Source organism: Manis javanica, chromosome 5 (genome assembly GCF_040802235.1).
Source record: "Manis javanica isolate MJ-LG chromosome 5, MJ_LKY, whole genome shotgun sequence".
Taxonomy (NCBI): domain Eukaryota; kingdom Metazoa; phylum Chordata; class Mammalia; order Pholidota; family Manidae; genus Manis; species Manis javanica.
This window is the reverse complement of record NC_133160.1, coordinates 121,638,755-121,656,250: the sequence shown is the minus strand read 5'-3', so window position 1 is coordinate 121,656,250 and position 17,496 is coordinate 121,638,755. Positions and strand designations below refer to the sequence as shown.

The window sequence follows — 17,496 nt, the reverse complement described above, 5'->3', positions numbered from 1 at the left end:
AATTCCATTTTCTTGGAAGAGTCATTGAAAAACACCCTTTTCACTTCCTCTACCATTTATTTGCTCTTCTTTATTGGGGAAAAATTACAGAATACAAATACAGAAAGCCCGTTGGGCCATATAGTGTGAATTAGTAAGGGGAGCTACTGTACATCAAAACTGATAACAAAGAAACACATCTTGACCAGGCTTTGCAACCTCCTAGAAAAAGGCTTGGTGATTCAGGTACTGTCTATAATTTTTTCTACTTTCTACTATGTCAGAAACTGAATCTATGATGTAGGCCAAAATCTTCGATATGAAGGGTGTATAAGTGTATTTGAAATCAACTTCGCAACTGATTTCACCAACAGGGGGCTTAAAAGTCTTGTCTGGAAAGGGGGAAGATAAAGTTTCAATTTTCTCTCATATTCGAAGCAAATTCTTCAATTCATTGGTACCAGGGAGCCTTATATATGAGGACCTATAAGGGCTTCATCTAATAATGATTCAACTCCCTTTGGTTTCTTATATCTTGTCTCAATTGATTAAAACCTAAAGGGAAGATTTGACTAGCATTTACTAGGATTAATAATTTCTAGCACTTATTTGGGTCTTATTCTGCACCACAAAGTGATGAATACTTCATTCCTAATTTCATTCAGACCTATGATGTTCTAAGAATGGTGCTGGGTGGTGGGGACACAGCAGTCAGCAAAAAAGGCCTGGCTTTTGCTTTTAACAAGTTTACATTCCATAGGGAAATAATAAACAATAAAATACATACACAAACACATATTTGTAAGGTTCTCTGAAGGAAATAAACAAAGTGCCATGATGAAAAAAGATGGGCAATGGTGTAATACTTTCAGACAAGCTAAGTGACACTGGCAAACATTTAATCAGAGGCCTTAAGAATAAGAACAAGACATAGAGTTTCTGGCAGCGGTGTGTGTGTGTGTGGGTTTTCCTGGTATAGGAAACAGGACAACAACGATCCTGAGGTAGGTGGGAGCTTGGAAACCTTTTTGACAAGATCATAGAGAGTATGGGATGAGGGAAGCACTCATAGTAAATTTATTATTGTTCATCTTGCAGATTAAAAGACTAAGGGATAGAGATATAAGCAAACTTACCCCAAATCACACAGTTAGTAAGTGATAGAGTCAGAATTTGAACCATGACTGCAGAGACCGTGTCAGGACCTTGAGTACCTAACATAATAAGTGCTTAAACAAATGAGTAAATGAATAAGTAAATGTTGGAAAAGGGATCTATATAAACTATTGAAACTCATCTAAAGAGTCAAAATGTCAACGCTAATCTAACAACAGAAGTGTTACTTAAGTTAAAGTCATGTTAATGACAGCAACTGAATTAATGTAGGCATATAATACATCAGTTGGGGATAAGCTTTTAGTTTAGGTTTAACACAATAAAACGTGCTAGAAATGCTGTTGTGAAACAAACATACTAGATTCACATTCATATAATTTAGTATTTAGGTGACTTCTTCCTATTTTTCAAGGAAAAAAGATTTTTAAGGTTGTTTTTTCTGATTGTATCATTATTTTAGCTACATAGAAGAATTTTTTTCATGTTTAGTATAGTTTTCTACTTGGTTCATTAAAAATTAGAAATCAGATTATGTTATCTCTAAGTCCCACTATGCTGTGAAGCTATTACTGTCAATATCTTTTATCTACTGGTCATGAGAAGTTAATATCCTAGGAGAAATTCTCAAAACAACTCCTTAGTACTTAAATTACACTTTAGAAAAATAAGTGTAAAGAATAGGAGAGTCCCATTGCAAATTGTTTGCTTACAGATACAAGATATCACTGGTTAAATTCAACGATTACTTCAAGTCATGATTTTTTAAATATTTTGAGGTCAGTTAACCTGGACTATTTAATGTCTATGAGTACTGTCTTCGAAAATATACATAGAAAAATTCTAAAGTTTTACAGGGTTCCCAGTTCCTTAAAGCTATCATCTACAAGCATAAATAACATTTATAAAGGTTAATAATTTCTGTTTTAGGAACATCAGTTTTGGATCACTTACCCAAAAATATCTTTGTAAAATTTCTACATGTATTTCCTTTATTTCATTTTCTCCTTGATTTTTCTGAGTGTTATATATTCAGGTTTTCTCCACTACCTGGAAGTAGAGCATGCCTCCAAAACCTTCTGAAAGCTGAAAGGGTGTAAAACCAAGCCTATCTTCCTGCGCAGCGCTTTCTTGAGTCTCAGTCTTGTTTCTGGAGCCCAGTCTTTGTTCTCAGCCCCTTAGGGTTGCTGAGTTGTGCTGATGCTCTCATTTCTACTGAGGTGCTTGTTCGATCAACAGCTGCTTGTTACACATCTCCTTTCTCTCAGACAAGCTCTGTTCCCCAAGGTTACTGCCTTCCTTAGCTTAGAATATTTGATGCCTATAACTTTTAATATCAAATGACACACTTGCCAGGGTAATAAAAGTAATGACCAAGGTCATGGTTCAGTTTTTGTCTTAACATTTTATTCAGTAAGCTTTTATGTTAAGGGCATATCCTAGGAGCCAGAAACTAAGGAAATACAATACATATTTCAAAGAGAGTGAATTGGAGTGATTAGTTTCTATGTTTTAGAGACCAACCAACTCCACCCACCTGCATCACAATGGCTCTACTGCAGTGGTCTCCAGGGAAAGTAGGTGTGGGCATGGGAGACCACTGTGCAGATACATTACACAGATACAGATACAACTCAAGAGTGGTTATCTTATCAGTGCTTCCCGAGAGTAACGCTGATTGGGAAAATGCAACAATCTTTTAGTTAACTTGAGAAGTGTTCATTTGGATGACAGTCCACTCTGAGAAATGCCATGTAGTGGTAGTAATGACTCCTACTAGCTAACCAGTCTCATGGTCAATTGAACTGAATTGAATTACTGAACTGAACTTAGGTGAGCCTCTGTATTTCTAGAATGTTTTGTGAAACGCCAGTAGAGGATAATATAACCCATGTTTTCAAAGCCTATATGACCTTTGGCCCAATTTTTTCATAAAAGATAAGGAGTAATTATTTTTTGGAAGCTTGTTTCTCTAGTATGGACATTCTGGACCATGCACTTTCACAGGACATGAAGGGTGAGCTCATGATTAACCATGGGGGACATTCAGAAAACCATGAGAAAGACTTCTGTTTCACCATGAAAATTAGATCATAATTCCTGGCCCTCTCTTCAGCTTTTGCAAAGCAAAGGACTGAGAAGTTGGTGATATACTTACCCTAAAAACACACTTAGGCTACACATTGCTTAAATATTTTATTTGATATTAATATTCATTACAGTTGCATTTTATATATTTGTAGGGAATAGAAGGATAATTGAAAAACATTTGTGGTTTGGTCTGACTTCCATACCTGACATGGTTAGGGCTGTTACCACTCCAGGGAGCATGAAATTACTCATTTTAAATGGTTTATCCTTATAACAGAGTGGAAAACCTTCAAGGATTATCTTTTCAAATGACTATGACTACATTTTTACTATCTTAAAATTTTTTTCAGCATAATCCAAGTGAGTTTATTTCTGACACAGTTCAGGGCACCTTCTCTCTGGGGATATGTATTTATACAAAGGAAAAGTCAACAGCAACATCATGTCTTCCAATTTTTCCTTTCATGATCCAAAATTATACTAGCCAGAAATTTTGGTTAAAAATGTGCTGTTTAATGTTTATAACTGATTGCTCAGTGGCATGCATGAGGTTCCTATTGAATTCCCATCATAGAAATGCATAAAATAGAATAACCAGTAAGAGTGACTTTTCAGTTCTTAGTGATAAATTTAGTTTTCTAGGCTATGTTTTCTACTCAGTTACTTTTGACCTCTTCTTATTTTTCTATATTTGATAGTAATATATCTGAGAAACAGATTCAGTGTGAAATTGATAAAATTTTACAAGTTTTACATAGAGCTGAGAGCAAATGAAATTTAAAATATAAATTTTGAATAGTTACCTTTGTTACTTAATATAAGGTAGTATCTTCTACTGGGAATATGGGAGAAGACATACATTGTATTGAAGGCAAGGAGGTCAGTTAGGGATATAGTGATTTTCAAATGCATACATTATAGCCAGTTGGAGATCTTCAGTAAAAATGTATACACATGGAGCTACACTTAGGAAAAAAGTTAGCAGTGGAAATTCAACATGGAATGCCATTTCCGTGTGTGTTAAAATTGAAGACTTATGAATTGATGCAATTTCCAAGGGTAAACATAAAGCATGAGATGTGTCATACTAATGACAGAATCCTGAAATTTGTTATTTAAAAGGAAGGCAGAATAATAAAAGATACTGGAAATGACAGAATAAATGTTCAGAAATGTAAGCAAAACATAAAAGATTGAGTTCTTGGATGCCAAGAATGGAGGCATACTTAAAATGGGCATAATATTAAAAGGAACTTCTTAAAGCTATTCAGACATTAGTCAAGATAAGAATAGGGAAACTGAGGAAAGAAGGCCAATAAAATATGACATCAGGTCCAGTGCCCAGAGGGTACATTTGATCACTTTTAAATAATAACAGAAATGTAACACCAATCAACTGTTCTGCTTGGTCTATACAAACTCTATCTCACAGTCACTAAATAGTTGATGAAGGGAAATTAGTCTTCATAAAAGTAGTGTGACAATTAAATGAAGAAAGAAAGATGAAAATTACAACTTTGAAATTATTAATGAGTAATGATTTGGTAATGATCATCAATTACTGTTAACATCACAGGAAGATAGCTTGTCTCTATTATTCACTGATGAAAGTACATAAAACTACTTATGATGTATTCATAAAAAAACCAAATCTTAATCTAACTTACCTGAATCTGTGAGTACAACTGCCAGTTTACAGTAAATAAAGGAACCATTTGGATATTGTAAAAGGAACTGTAAAAAAATGTATGATAACAATAATACTGATCAGATTTTTGAAAATATTTTAACAGATAGTGAATTTTTAAGTAGTGTAATAGTATTATGATTATACTAAAAGCAATCCTATTTTTGAGATACAGACTGAAATATTTATGAAATGATAAAATATCTGGACTTTTTTTAGTATGGGAGAGAGTTGGAGGAGTTATGTACAAAACAAGTTTGGCATTGAGTTGATAATTGTGAAAGCTGGCTTATATGTAAAAGAGAATTTATTAAAATTTTATCAAATTGTCTGTTAGAAAGTTTTGATAACACTGAGTTAAAACAAAGAAAGGGAGGAAAGGTTGCAGTGAAATGAATGAGCAGAAGAAATATGAAAGTTAAGGTAATTATTTTATATGTTTTGCCAGTGAAGAAATGGTAAAGTAAAGTAGGCTAGTAAAGATAAGCAACGTCTACTGATGAATCATTATACGGTGGGCACTATTTTCATTTGCTCTCTATGTAATCTTAAATTATCATAACAGTTGTATTATTTTCTCATTTAATACTGAATGCAGGGTGATTAAATGGCTTCCCTGAGTTCACACAACTACTAAGTGACCGAACAAGATTTGCCATGTTAGATGCAGACACCAGTGCTGTGTGTTTCCTCATGTGGATGGGGAGGATGAGGTGCAGGGAGCACAGAGGCTGTGAACTAAGAATATTCAAGTCCAGGAACAATTGACCAAATAAATCCCAAAGCAGGCAGGAAAGCTTCATCTGGAACTCAGAGGCAGGAGGGTTAACTTTAAAAGAGAGAAGAGATATATTACTGAGCTACGTGACCTGAGGAAAGTCACTTAGCTTTTCATAGTCTTCATTTTTAACTCTGTTCCAAAACAAATAAATAAGTAGAACAGAATAAATGTCTGACTCACAGGACTGCTACAAAGATTGAATAAAAGCTTTTACTTTCTGGAAACTTAAGACCACTAAGAAACTTCAAATTGAAATTAATAACCTCAACATATTATTTTTCATAATAAACTTAAAAAAATTAGAGGGATGATTTAAGAACTAATAATTCTAGTTGTGAAAACACATTTATCTGTAGTTCAATATTTCTGCCAGCTTCATTCTAATTCATTATTTTTTTTGCCTGCCAAATTCAAGTAGAATTAGATATAAAATTTCATATAAAACGTTATTTGAATGGCTACTCTGTATTTTCTAAGTATCAACTTATTTTACTTTTGGTAACTATTTGGTAGTAAATCACAGGTAGACTTCAAAGTTTCATAAATGTAGTTCAAATATTATATCTGGAAATAAATACTAATTATTGATCGCAATTTTCTGCATTTATAGTTGAGAAAACTGACATATGTTAGAAAGATATTGAATTAGATTATGCTGCTACTAAGTGAAAGGATTGCAAATGAGGAAGATTATTTTTAACCCTGAAGTTTGGCTTATTTTAAAACCAAATATGTTAGAAATATAATCAGTCAGACTCTGTTTCCCACCCACTTTTACACTTTGCTTTCTGAAAATGTGTGCATCATTTTTTCTCATTAACGTTCAGTCCCGGCATCTATTAAATTCGAAGTCTGACCTGAATGATTCCATTATGTAGACAGCAGGGTCAGCTGTGGAGTGAGAGCAGTGTACAGGCCTACCTTGTTTTGTTCTGCTTCTCTTCATTGCACAATGCAGATGTCTTGTTTTTTATAAACTGAAGGTTTGTGGCAACCCTGTGTTGAGCAAGTCTATAGATACCATTTTCCCAACAGCTTTTGTTCACTTTGTGTCTCTGTTTCACGTTTTGGTGATTCTCACTAATTTCACACTTGCTTATCTTTAATACCTCTTGTGGTGAACTGTGATCTTGATCTCTGATTTTACTTTTGTAAATGTTTTGTGGTGCTACAAACCACACCCACAAAAGACCCTAGTTGAGAAATGCGTGTGTTCTGACTGCTCTGCTGACTGGCCATTACCTCAACTCAGGCCTCCCTGTGTCCTGAGGTACAACAATATTGAAATTAGGCCGATGAATAACCCTAAAGCGGCCTCTAAAAGTTCAAGTGAAGGGATGAGTCACAAATCTCTCCCTTTAAATGGAAAACTAGAAATAACTAAGCTTAGTGAGGAAGGCATGTTGAAAGCCAAGACAGGCCTAAAGCTGGGCCTCTCGTGTCAGTTCACCAAGCTGAGGGTGCAAAGGGAAAGTTCTTGAAGGCAGTTAAGAGTGCTGCTAGTCCAGTGAACACACAAATGATGAAATGGAACAGCCTTATTTCTGATAAGGAGAAATTCTGAGTGGTCTGGATAGATCAAACCAGCCACAATACTCCCTTCAGCCAAAGCCTAATCCAGAGCAAGGCCCTCACTCTCTTTAAGTTTGAAGGCTGAGAGAGCTGAGGAAGCTGCAGAAGAAAAGTCTGAAGCTAGCAGAGTCTGGTTCATGAAGTTTAATGAAAGAAGCCATCTCCATAATGTTAAAGTGCAGGTGAGGCAGCATGTGCTGATGCAGAAGCTACAGCAAGGTATCCAGATGATCAGGCTAAGCTAATGAATGAAGGTGGATGCACTCAATAGATTTTCAGTGTAGGCAAACCACCCTCATACACACTTAAATTGGGAAAAAATGCCATCTAGGACTTTCACAGTGAGAGAGGAGAAATCAATGCCTGGGTTCAAAGCTTCAAAGGACAGGCTGACCCTCTTGTTGGTGTCTAATGCCATTTGTAACTCAGTGGAAGCCAATGTTCATTTCCAAGTTTGAAAATTCTAGGGCCTTGAAGAATTATGCTAAATCTATTCTGCTGGTGCTCTATACATGGGACAAAGCCTGAATGACAGCACAAGTTTACAACATGATTTAGTGAATATTTTAAGCTCACTGTTGAGACCCATACCTCAGAAAAATGATTCCTTTCAAAATAATACTGTTCATTAACAATGCACTTGGTCACCCAAGAGCTCTGCTGGGGATGTAGAGTGAGACTAATACTGTTTTCATGCCTATTAATACCACATCCATTCCAAAGCCCATGGACCAAGGAGTAATTCTGATTTTCAAATCTTATTATTTAAAAAATACATTTCATTGCTATGATAGTGATTCCACTGATGGATCTGGGCAAAGTAAACTGAAAATTTTCTGGAAAGGATTCACCAGTCAGATGCCATTAAGAACATTCGTGATTCCTGGGAAGAGGTCAAAATATCAACATTCACAGGAGTTTGAAAGAAGTTGATCTCAATCCTCATAGATGACTTTGCGGGGCTCCAGACTTCAGTAGAGGAAGTCACTGCAGCTGTGGCGGAAACAGCACGAGAACTAGAATTGGAGGTGGAGCCTGAAGAAGTGACTGAATTGGGGCATCTGATTATGACTTGAATGGAGGAGGACTTGCTTCTTGTGGATGAACAAGGAAAGTGGTTTCTTGGGGTGGAACCTACTCCTGATGAAGATTGAAGACTGATTGATGACAAAAGATTTAGAACATGACATAAACTCAGAAAGGTTTGAGAGGATTGACTCCAATTCTGAAATACATCCTGCTGTGTATAAAATACTATCAAACAGCATCACATGCTACAGAGAAATGAAAGGAAGAATCAGTAGATGCAGAAAATTCCATTGTTATCTTATTTTAAGAAGTTGCCACAGCCACCCCAACCTTCAGCAACCAGCCCTCTAATCAGTCAACAGCCTTCAACACCGAGGCAACTGAAAGCTGCAAATATGATTCACTGAAAGTTCAGATAATGATTAGCATTTTTTAGCAATAAAGTATTTTAATTAAGGTATGTACATTGGTTTTCCTGACAATAATGCTCCTGCCTACTTAATAGCCTGCAGTATAGTATAAACATAACATAACATTTTCTGCACACTGAGAAACCAAAAAGTTCATTTGACTTGCTTTATTATAATGGTCACCTTATTGGTGGTCTGGAACTGAAACATTAATGTCTCTGATGTATGCCTATAGTGGTTTGATCTGAAATAAACTATATAATGTATCTCAAATGTAAGAGTGAAAAATTGTAATACAGAATAGTGCACTCTTATTAAATGTTGAATTTTGAACCACCACTCATTTCTCCCTCCTACCTTGTCAAGAGTGCCTAAAGAATTGGGGGGAAAATTCCTTTTACATAGAATCTTTACCTCCATGGCAAAGCAAGGGTAAGAACAGTCTACTCAGGGCCAAACAACTCAGCGTCTCCACTAAATATTAAATGATATCCCTTGTAATAGTGATTTTATGCATAAGTAAAGGAGTTATGGATTATTTCCCTACACATGGTGATGTCAGTAAGGTGAACATGAAAAAATACAAATATGATGCACTGCCTTAAATACAGCAGGTTGTTTTGTGTGCTCTTTATAAAAGGAGACCCATATGATACAATGTGCACAGAAGAGGGGCACTTGTGCTTAATGACATTCTTTTAAGAATGCAACTCCTCTACCAGACTTTTGAGGGAGGGTCAAACATGACAACTGGATTAACTGTATTCCAAAGGTTTTTTTATTTTCTGAAAAAATATAAAATTTCATATCTTACACTACAAAAACAAGTACACGAGCCAAATGCACATAGAGATTCAAATGGAGGAAAAATACATAAATGCTAATGTTTCCTTGAATTAATGCTGAGTTTACTATTATATTGTGTTTACTATTATATTTACTAATAACAGTTTACTATTATACTTGGCATTCTTCTCAGTTTTATAAAGAACACAATGAGGAAAATGATATTATTCTACTACACAATATCATAATACATGTAGTATATTTTTGACATCTGACTCAAAAAGCACTCCATAAGATGATGCTTGGCAGTGAGAAGATGACCAGCTAATACCAGTCGTCAAAAAGTATTTTTTTGCATATGGTAGAGTTTTCAAGTAATCAAGTAATGTATTACACTGTCACAAACCAGTTCTAATTAGGTCCCACATAATTATGCTCATGTCCTATAATCTGTGTCAAACTCTAGTTGCAAAAATATTCCAATGCAAAGATTCATGAATATGTTTTTGAGGAAAATGGTTGATTAAAATGCTGATTGCATTTTAATATTTAGCATAGGAAACCAAACATTTTTATTAGAACTAACTGAAATCATTATACAAAACCTTTAAGTTTAAAGACTTTTGAGAGAGGGTCAAACATGACAATTAGATTAACTGTATACCAAGAGTTTTTTTATTTTCTGAAAAAATATAAAATTTCATATCTTACACTACAAAAACATGTACACGAGCCAAATGCACATAGAGCTTCAAATGGGGGAAAAATACATAAATGCTAATGTTTCCTCAAATTAATGTTGAGGCAGGGACTTGAGATACCCTAAAGCCTAGCATAGAATAAGATATGCAACACAGGTGCTTCTGACCTGCCTGAAACTAAGAAATTTTAATAAGCATATTAATAAACGACTGAGTCTAACTTTTATTCTGATGGTTATATATGAAATTTACACACTTTTAAATAATTGTAAAACTAAACCAGTTTAAAGATTCACAAATATGTTGACCACTAAAATTTATGCTGTTAATATAGCCCAGCCTGAATAAAATGATATATTTGCCACCTTAAGTTTTTTTCATTTACACTTAGAAGAAACAAATGACATTTGATTCTGATTATTATAAATAGACTTTTGAAAAAAAATCATTGTCTCTCCTAAGTAATAATTACATGGTCATTCTGAACAAGAGCATTCATTCATTTATATGTAAGAAGACTTTTTCATAAATCAACAAGAAATGAAAAGAAAGTTCTTATGTATTTCTCCTTTGATACATTACTATGTAATTAACAGCATAATAGAGAAAAATATTCAATGAAACCAGCTGTGTTACAGAGTTGAAAAAATGATGACTTATTCTAGCTATTAATTTCAAATAAAACCAGCGTTTTGATTGTTTATTCACTATCATCATCATCATCTTATTGTACCTACTTTTTCTTTTTACTTTGACGTTAAACATCTGGCAGGACATAAGCAAAGACAGTTTACTATTGTACTTGCATTCTTCTCATTTTTAGAAAGAACACAATGAGGAAAGGATGTTATTCTACTATGCAATATCATACATCCAGTAAATTTCTGACATCTGACTCAAAAAGCATTCACCATCCATTGCACAATTACAGCAAAAATGTCTCTCACTGGTAAATAACTCTACTTGTGCTTCTGAGAATCCACTTTTAATGGGAGAAACAATGGTGTTAAAAATCTTTGACTTTCCCATAAAATTAAATGGCAGACATGTTGATACCCAAGTGTTCAACTGATATTAATTTTTCATTTTAATCTTGAGATGTGAAACTCTTCACTATTGTGCACTGGTTAAAACTCTCAAAGACTGAATGAAGTATATTTTGTATTGTTTAGGCAACTCTGAAATGAGTCATGCTAGCTACATTTAAGTTTGAATAGAATATTGGAATATAATTTTTATCGTAATCCTACAACTTCAGAACACTACCTTGGGGTGATTAAAAAACAAGAAATAAAAGACCATGCATATTAACTTTGTTTTTTTTCTAAATGGGAAAATCAATATTTTTACATTTTTACATACAATTCATACATTTCAGTGGCCAAGAACAACTGACTTTATGTCATTTTCACATGTGAGCAAATGGAAAGATTAGGAAACAGATTATTATTGATAAAAGTAGCAAATTGAGTGACTTCAAAAGGTATCAGAAAGTTGCAATTTACTCCGTGCTTGTACCTATTTTTCAAAGTTCAACGATGAGAAAGATTCATGCCCTTAAGGTATTGCTACTAATCGTTACGATAACATTAGGTATTATTTGATAAATCTATCTTATGTGCTGAAATTATTGAAACTACGGTTCACTTTTGGTTGTCTGGTGGGTGAAAAAGGCAGCCAAAAGCGTAAGAAATCACACAATCAAGATTTGTCAATTGCCCTGGGTTATTGCCTCAGTGCGTTTTACAAAAGCTGCTGCCTCTCCTTGTTCCACTTTTCACATTTATAGATAAGATTGGCACTTCGAAATTGGTGACATATCCAGTGGTGAGCAAATATTTAGAAAGGAATTCTTTCCTCTTTTGTGGTGGAGTTGGGAGCTGCATCTTATTTGCAAGTCTTTTATATCTTCTAAAATCATGTTGACATTCCTTAGAAATTCTCAGCGAAAGTGAGATATGGATGACATCTATGTGTGTATTTAATTTTGATCTCAATTTACTTTCCAAAACGAACACCAAGATCACAAAGGAAACAAATAAAATTGATACACATTAATTTATAATGTTCTGTGAAAAAGAGGAAATCTACGTTGTAACCTCAAAGGCTTATCACTTAGCTGTACTCTATCATGATCTCCCAATTATCTTTGAACATATACAGTGGAAGACAATTCAGAAAATATCTTTGTTATGTGTAAGTAATTTGGCTCGTTCCATCAGCTCTAAAATTTATGGTAATTTCTCTTCTAAATAAATGCCTTTTCTTAATTTGAAGTTTCTCAATTGTTACTTTATCATTTAGATTCAGTTATTTTTACAAAATTCAATAAAATGCAACACATTCAAATTATCTTGTACAAAAGGAATTAGTTTAATTTTTAATTTAATGTTTCTTAAAATTAACAAATTAGTTTTGGTGTTGCCTGTTTGTGATTTTATCAAGACAATGTTAAACCCATCTTGCTCTTTTTCTCAGGCAATTTCACTAACATAACAGAGTATACTTGAAGCACAGTTTGTGTGGACTCATGGTACCCAATAAGGTATTACAGCCCTAACTGGACACAACTCAAAATACCATTTGAAAATTATTTAGAACTTTTTCTTTTCCTTCTTTCTTTTCTTTTTCTTTTTTTGCTATGTTCTTTAGCAAAGAGTAACTTTACTGCTTTAGTGAAAGGTGGGCACAGTAGAAAGAATTTATTTCTCGAAATTATTCTTGTATGTCTTAACATTCAACTAAAACAGGTGCTTGGGAAAGACAGAGAGAGTACCATTAATATAGTGCAGGTATATTTCCTATGGATTTCATTAATCCAGGCTTCTCCAATATACTGCTGCCATTGATAATTATGAGTAGACTATATTTTGTTTAAATGCCGTGCTCCTTTGAATAATTGCATGTCATTCCATGATTTTTACTAAGTGTAATCCTAAAAAAATTGGTATTTTACCCAGGAGCTCAGTTTTGGTCAAGTTCTAATAAATTGAATAATTTGTACCATAAATGTCAGTCGTCACCAAGTGTGTTGTATATCTACCAAGGGTAAGGGAGAGGAGAGGTGCTGGCTTGCCTTTGCTCCCTAGCCTCCTGTGGTTCAAGATTCCTGTCCCAAGGTCTTCTCCCTTCTGTGCACCCTGCCCTAAATGCTTTCTGGAACAATAGCCCCTCTGGGCGCAGCGGGAGGAAGCCAAAAAAGAAAGAAAAAAACCAACTAAGTGTGATATATATATTATATTCCTTAATAAGGCCAATTAAATAATACTTCCAACTGGTTTATCAAAACAAATTCAATTCAATGTAACTGAATACAAGATAAAAGTGCCAAATGAATGAACGGCCTTCAACAAACAAAACTTAAGTCTTGAAATAGAGAAAATTCTGAAGGAAACAAATACATATTCGTCATCATTCCATTACTGCCTTAGTATCAAAATTTCTGGAGCTGACCCACAAGGGAAATAGTTACAAAGGATTAACACTTAGGGGTAATGCTTAGTGCTATGTGCCTGGATTTAACAACATTAACAGAAGCCTGCCCAGTTAAATCCTTCTACATCCTGCTGAAAATGTGCCCTTCGGTGTCAGCCTCGCTTGACAAGATATTTTCTGGGACTCAGAAAGGTGACATTTCTTACAGGGGTGCAAGATTAATGGCTAGAAGAACTGTATTGCCATAGATACCACAAAGTGTTTTTAAAAAGCCAAAGGGGATTTAACCGTATAGACATTTCCTCCTAGTGAATAAAGAGATTTAGAAGCTTTTGGACACAGAGAGGAAAAAAGGACACAAGCTTTGTTAAATTTTGTTTTACTGCTTCTCTATTTCTCCTATTCATATTACACTCTGGAACACTTGCTCCGGTATGTTGCTAAAATTAAAGCACCATTAAAAATGCAAGCAGAATGGTAATATACACATGTGCAAACACACACCCACAAAACTCCAACTTAAATTGATTCCTGGGTATATAGCAAATTATACAATATATACACAATTATTACCTAATAGCTTCTGGAAGAGCAGCTAAAAGTAAATTTTATAACAAAGAAAAGTAAATATACACCCTGTATTGTACCTGTCCTCAATCAAGCAACATGTCTATACACTAGTTTCTATAACTTAATGCTGTGTAACAGCATTTTAAAATTACAAAAGAAGATATCCATTAAGAAATTATCTAACCATATTGCTCTTCAATACACTTATGTAGACAATTAAGACTTGAAGTAAACTTCAGTAAATTGCAGCTTTTATTAGCTCACAAATGGCTATAAAATGTTTCCTTTCAAGTAGATTCTTGGAAGTTTTGAAAGGGGCTGCCTTAAATCAGTCTATAAAGGTGCAATATATAGCTATATATTTCATTTATAAAATTTTGTAGAAGTGGTAGGAAAGATTTTGTTGTTGTACATAATGTTTAACCTCATGTTCTTATTCCATGCAGGTTATATTTGTTTCATGAAAAATGAAGACACTGGGAGGAAGATAAGGAGGTTTTAGTAAAACACTGATTACAAATTCTGTGGCTGAAACAAATGCTCTCCTAAGGTTTAGAGATTACTGTGTTCCCTTTTTCCTTTTTTTTTTTTTTGTTAAAATAAATCTCAGGGCTTGTTTACAAAGTGCAGAATCATTCACTTGACGAAATGACATTAAAATGATGTTATAAGGGCACCATCCCATTTACCAGCTGCACCTTCACTTCCTGAAGGCTGTTCATGATCTTCTTCTGGTGACCGACAAGAGTCACTCCAAGCCGTCTCAAATCCCTGCATGAAGAAAGCACACATTGGGTGTATGTATTGATTCAATTGGTATCACACCTCAATATTTCAGGCTGGCAAAGAGGCAAACATTTTGCAGGAACTAATAGATTACAGTCCCATTTAGACATGTTGGGTCCAATTTTCAAAGTCAGGCTCCAAAATTGTACCTTGAAAACATGTTTGCAGTCAAAGCAATATTTATAATGAGGAATGATATAATATATATTTGCCCCCTTTTTTGGATATCATTATTTTTGTGGCACAGAGTGGTAAATAACCAATTTGCACATGCTTGTGAATAAAGATTTAAATTAAAGGTACAATTTAATTGACCAGTTTTGAAAATGTGAACCTACAATATGAACAAGCAGTTTTTTTTTTTTTTTTGGCCAAAAGAAGTAAGCATAAAACATACTTGCAAAATTTCAAAGCTAAGCAGTAGATTACCAAACTCTTCAAATGACTTGTGAGTACAATACTTTTATATAACGGATATCTTTTAGGATATAATCATCACTCCATAGATCTGATAACACTTCTACATATTTTACTTCTTACTTGTAACCCTAACTACCAGAACATTGTTGCTTTAGCAAATAACATCTTGGCTCTATTGGCATTTAAAGCATTCTGAAGATTACACACTACCAGGGAGTATTTTCAACCCAGGTGTATTCATATTGTTTCTTTTAAACAAACTTATTATTCAAAAGAAAATTATAAATGTTTAGATTTCTAAACTAACAGCATATAATGAAGCTGAAGGCCAGTGCCCCAGGTTTGTAAATGTTATTTCATAGGATATTCAAGAATTCTATTCCCCCTATTATTTGTATTTGTCAAAAAAAATGATTCAGGCATGTTTGGCAAATGATAGCATTAAGTATAACAACAACAACAAAAAAGAATAATTAAGATTTTTAAATGACAAAGCTGTTAAATTTCATTATATAATAATTTTATTGTATACATTATGCTAAATTAATATTTTTGTATTCAGTAAATATATTTCAGACTTAACAGTTTTATAGAACTGGTTACAATCATTATATATGAAATTGAATGGTTTTGAAAACTAAAATCTTAATTATCAGAAGACAGAAATTAAATAAATGGATATTTAGGCTCTATATATTAGTACTGGAAATAATTATTTAAACAATATCTTAGGTTTCTGTTCCTCTTTTTTTTATTTCTTAGGCAATTTTTAGCAAATAGCAAATAACTAAAAAAGAAGCAACTGATATTTATGGTGGAAACATTTCATTTTTAGAATGTGAATATTCAACATTAAACTTAGAAATTATTATAGCTGCAAGATACCAGTGTACAATATAAAAATAATAATAATGGTAGGTGTGGAAGACGATCGTGAGTAAAACATAGAAATCAATAAAAGTTCACTTTGAAACAAAATCACCATTGTTAGTTATGAAATAATCTATAAAATAGCTAGTTACAAGCTAACATAGGAATACAGGAGGCTTGAGTTTAATCTTGTCTCTGTTCACCTAAATCAGTTTCCCAGCCTGGCCCCTGTTCACATTATGGATTGGGTAAACCTTTGGTGTAGGTGTCATCCTGCGCGCCAGTAGGGCAGCCAGCCGCACCGCCGCCCTCCACCCACTGAATGCCAGCCGTTGCACCACCAATGGCCCCTCCTCGTGACAAGACAAAATGTCTCCAGACACTGCCAAATGTCCCCTGAGTGGCAAAACCTCCCGTGGTTGAGAACCATTGCATTTAACATTAAACAGAGTACGTGACAATTTATGTGGTCTCCCCCTAGATGCTAGGAAAATATATAACCCTAGGATACAGATTTTTTTTCGTCTCCTTTATGGATGAGGAAACATAGTCTTAGACGATTTAAATCACTTAGCTACATAACACAGCAGGTGGGTAGCAGAGATAGGACTTAAACCTGGAACCTGACACCAAAGTCCATACTCTTAATTTTTCATCACTCTGAGATAGGATTTTAAGTAAAGTACTTCAAATTACATGCAATCATTTATTGATCTCTCTGTAAAATGGGAACTCTGTAGATAGAACATCAAATATTCAAAATTCTAAAAGAAGGAAACAGAACACATCTTTGAGGCTATGGTAGCTCAACTTATAATATTTCATGGCAAATTCAGTTATGGACTAACAAATATCCTCATATTTCCACATGTAATTTATGAATCGTGAAGAATTGTGTAGGTTTGGGCATTAAGGAGTACACAGTACCATACCTTGGACCTAAGTCAAGAGAAAAGGAACCAAAATGTTTTAACCTGAAAATAACCAATTTCTACTAGAGAATTTAAATAATTAGTAATTGAAATGAAGTTTAAAAAGATGTTTTATCATATGCTTTATAAACCTACAGGTGATTCTGACATATCCAGTTTGAAAGTACTGATGAAATATATATATATATGTACTTGCATAATTCATATGGCCAATCCAATTAATAGGAATGAGCTTTTGAATATAATCATCATAGTAGATTCTGAAATATCTGGAAAAAAATAGAATTTATGGGTTTTCCCATTCAAACAACATGGACTTTGAATATGTAATACC

At 34.0% G+C, this 17,496-nt stretch overlaps 1 protein-coding gene across 12 annotated transcripts in view; it reads right to left on the bottom strand.

The window, feature by feature from the left end:
* Positions 1–9,427: 9,427 nt before the first annotated feature.
* EPHA5 (EPH receptor A5) overlaps positions 9,428–17,496 on the bottom strand; it is a 346,930-nt gene continuing 338,861 nt past the window's right edge. For all 12 annotated transcript variants that reach the window (XM_073237522.1, XM_037026646.2, XM_037026647.2 and 9 more), the window contains one exon: positions 9,428–14,925. In XM_073237522.1, coding sequence (XP_073093623.1) covers positions 14,820–14,925 — 106 coding nt within the window. In that variant the 3' untranslated portion in view covers positions 9,428–14,819. The remainder of the gene's footprint in view (positions 14,926–17,496) is intronic.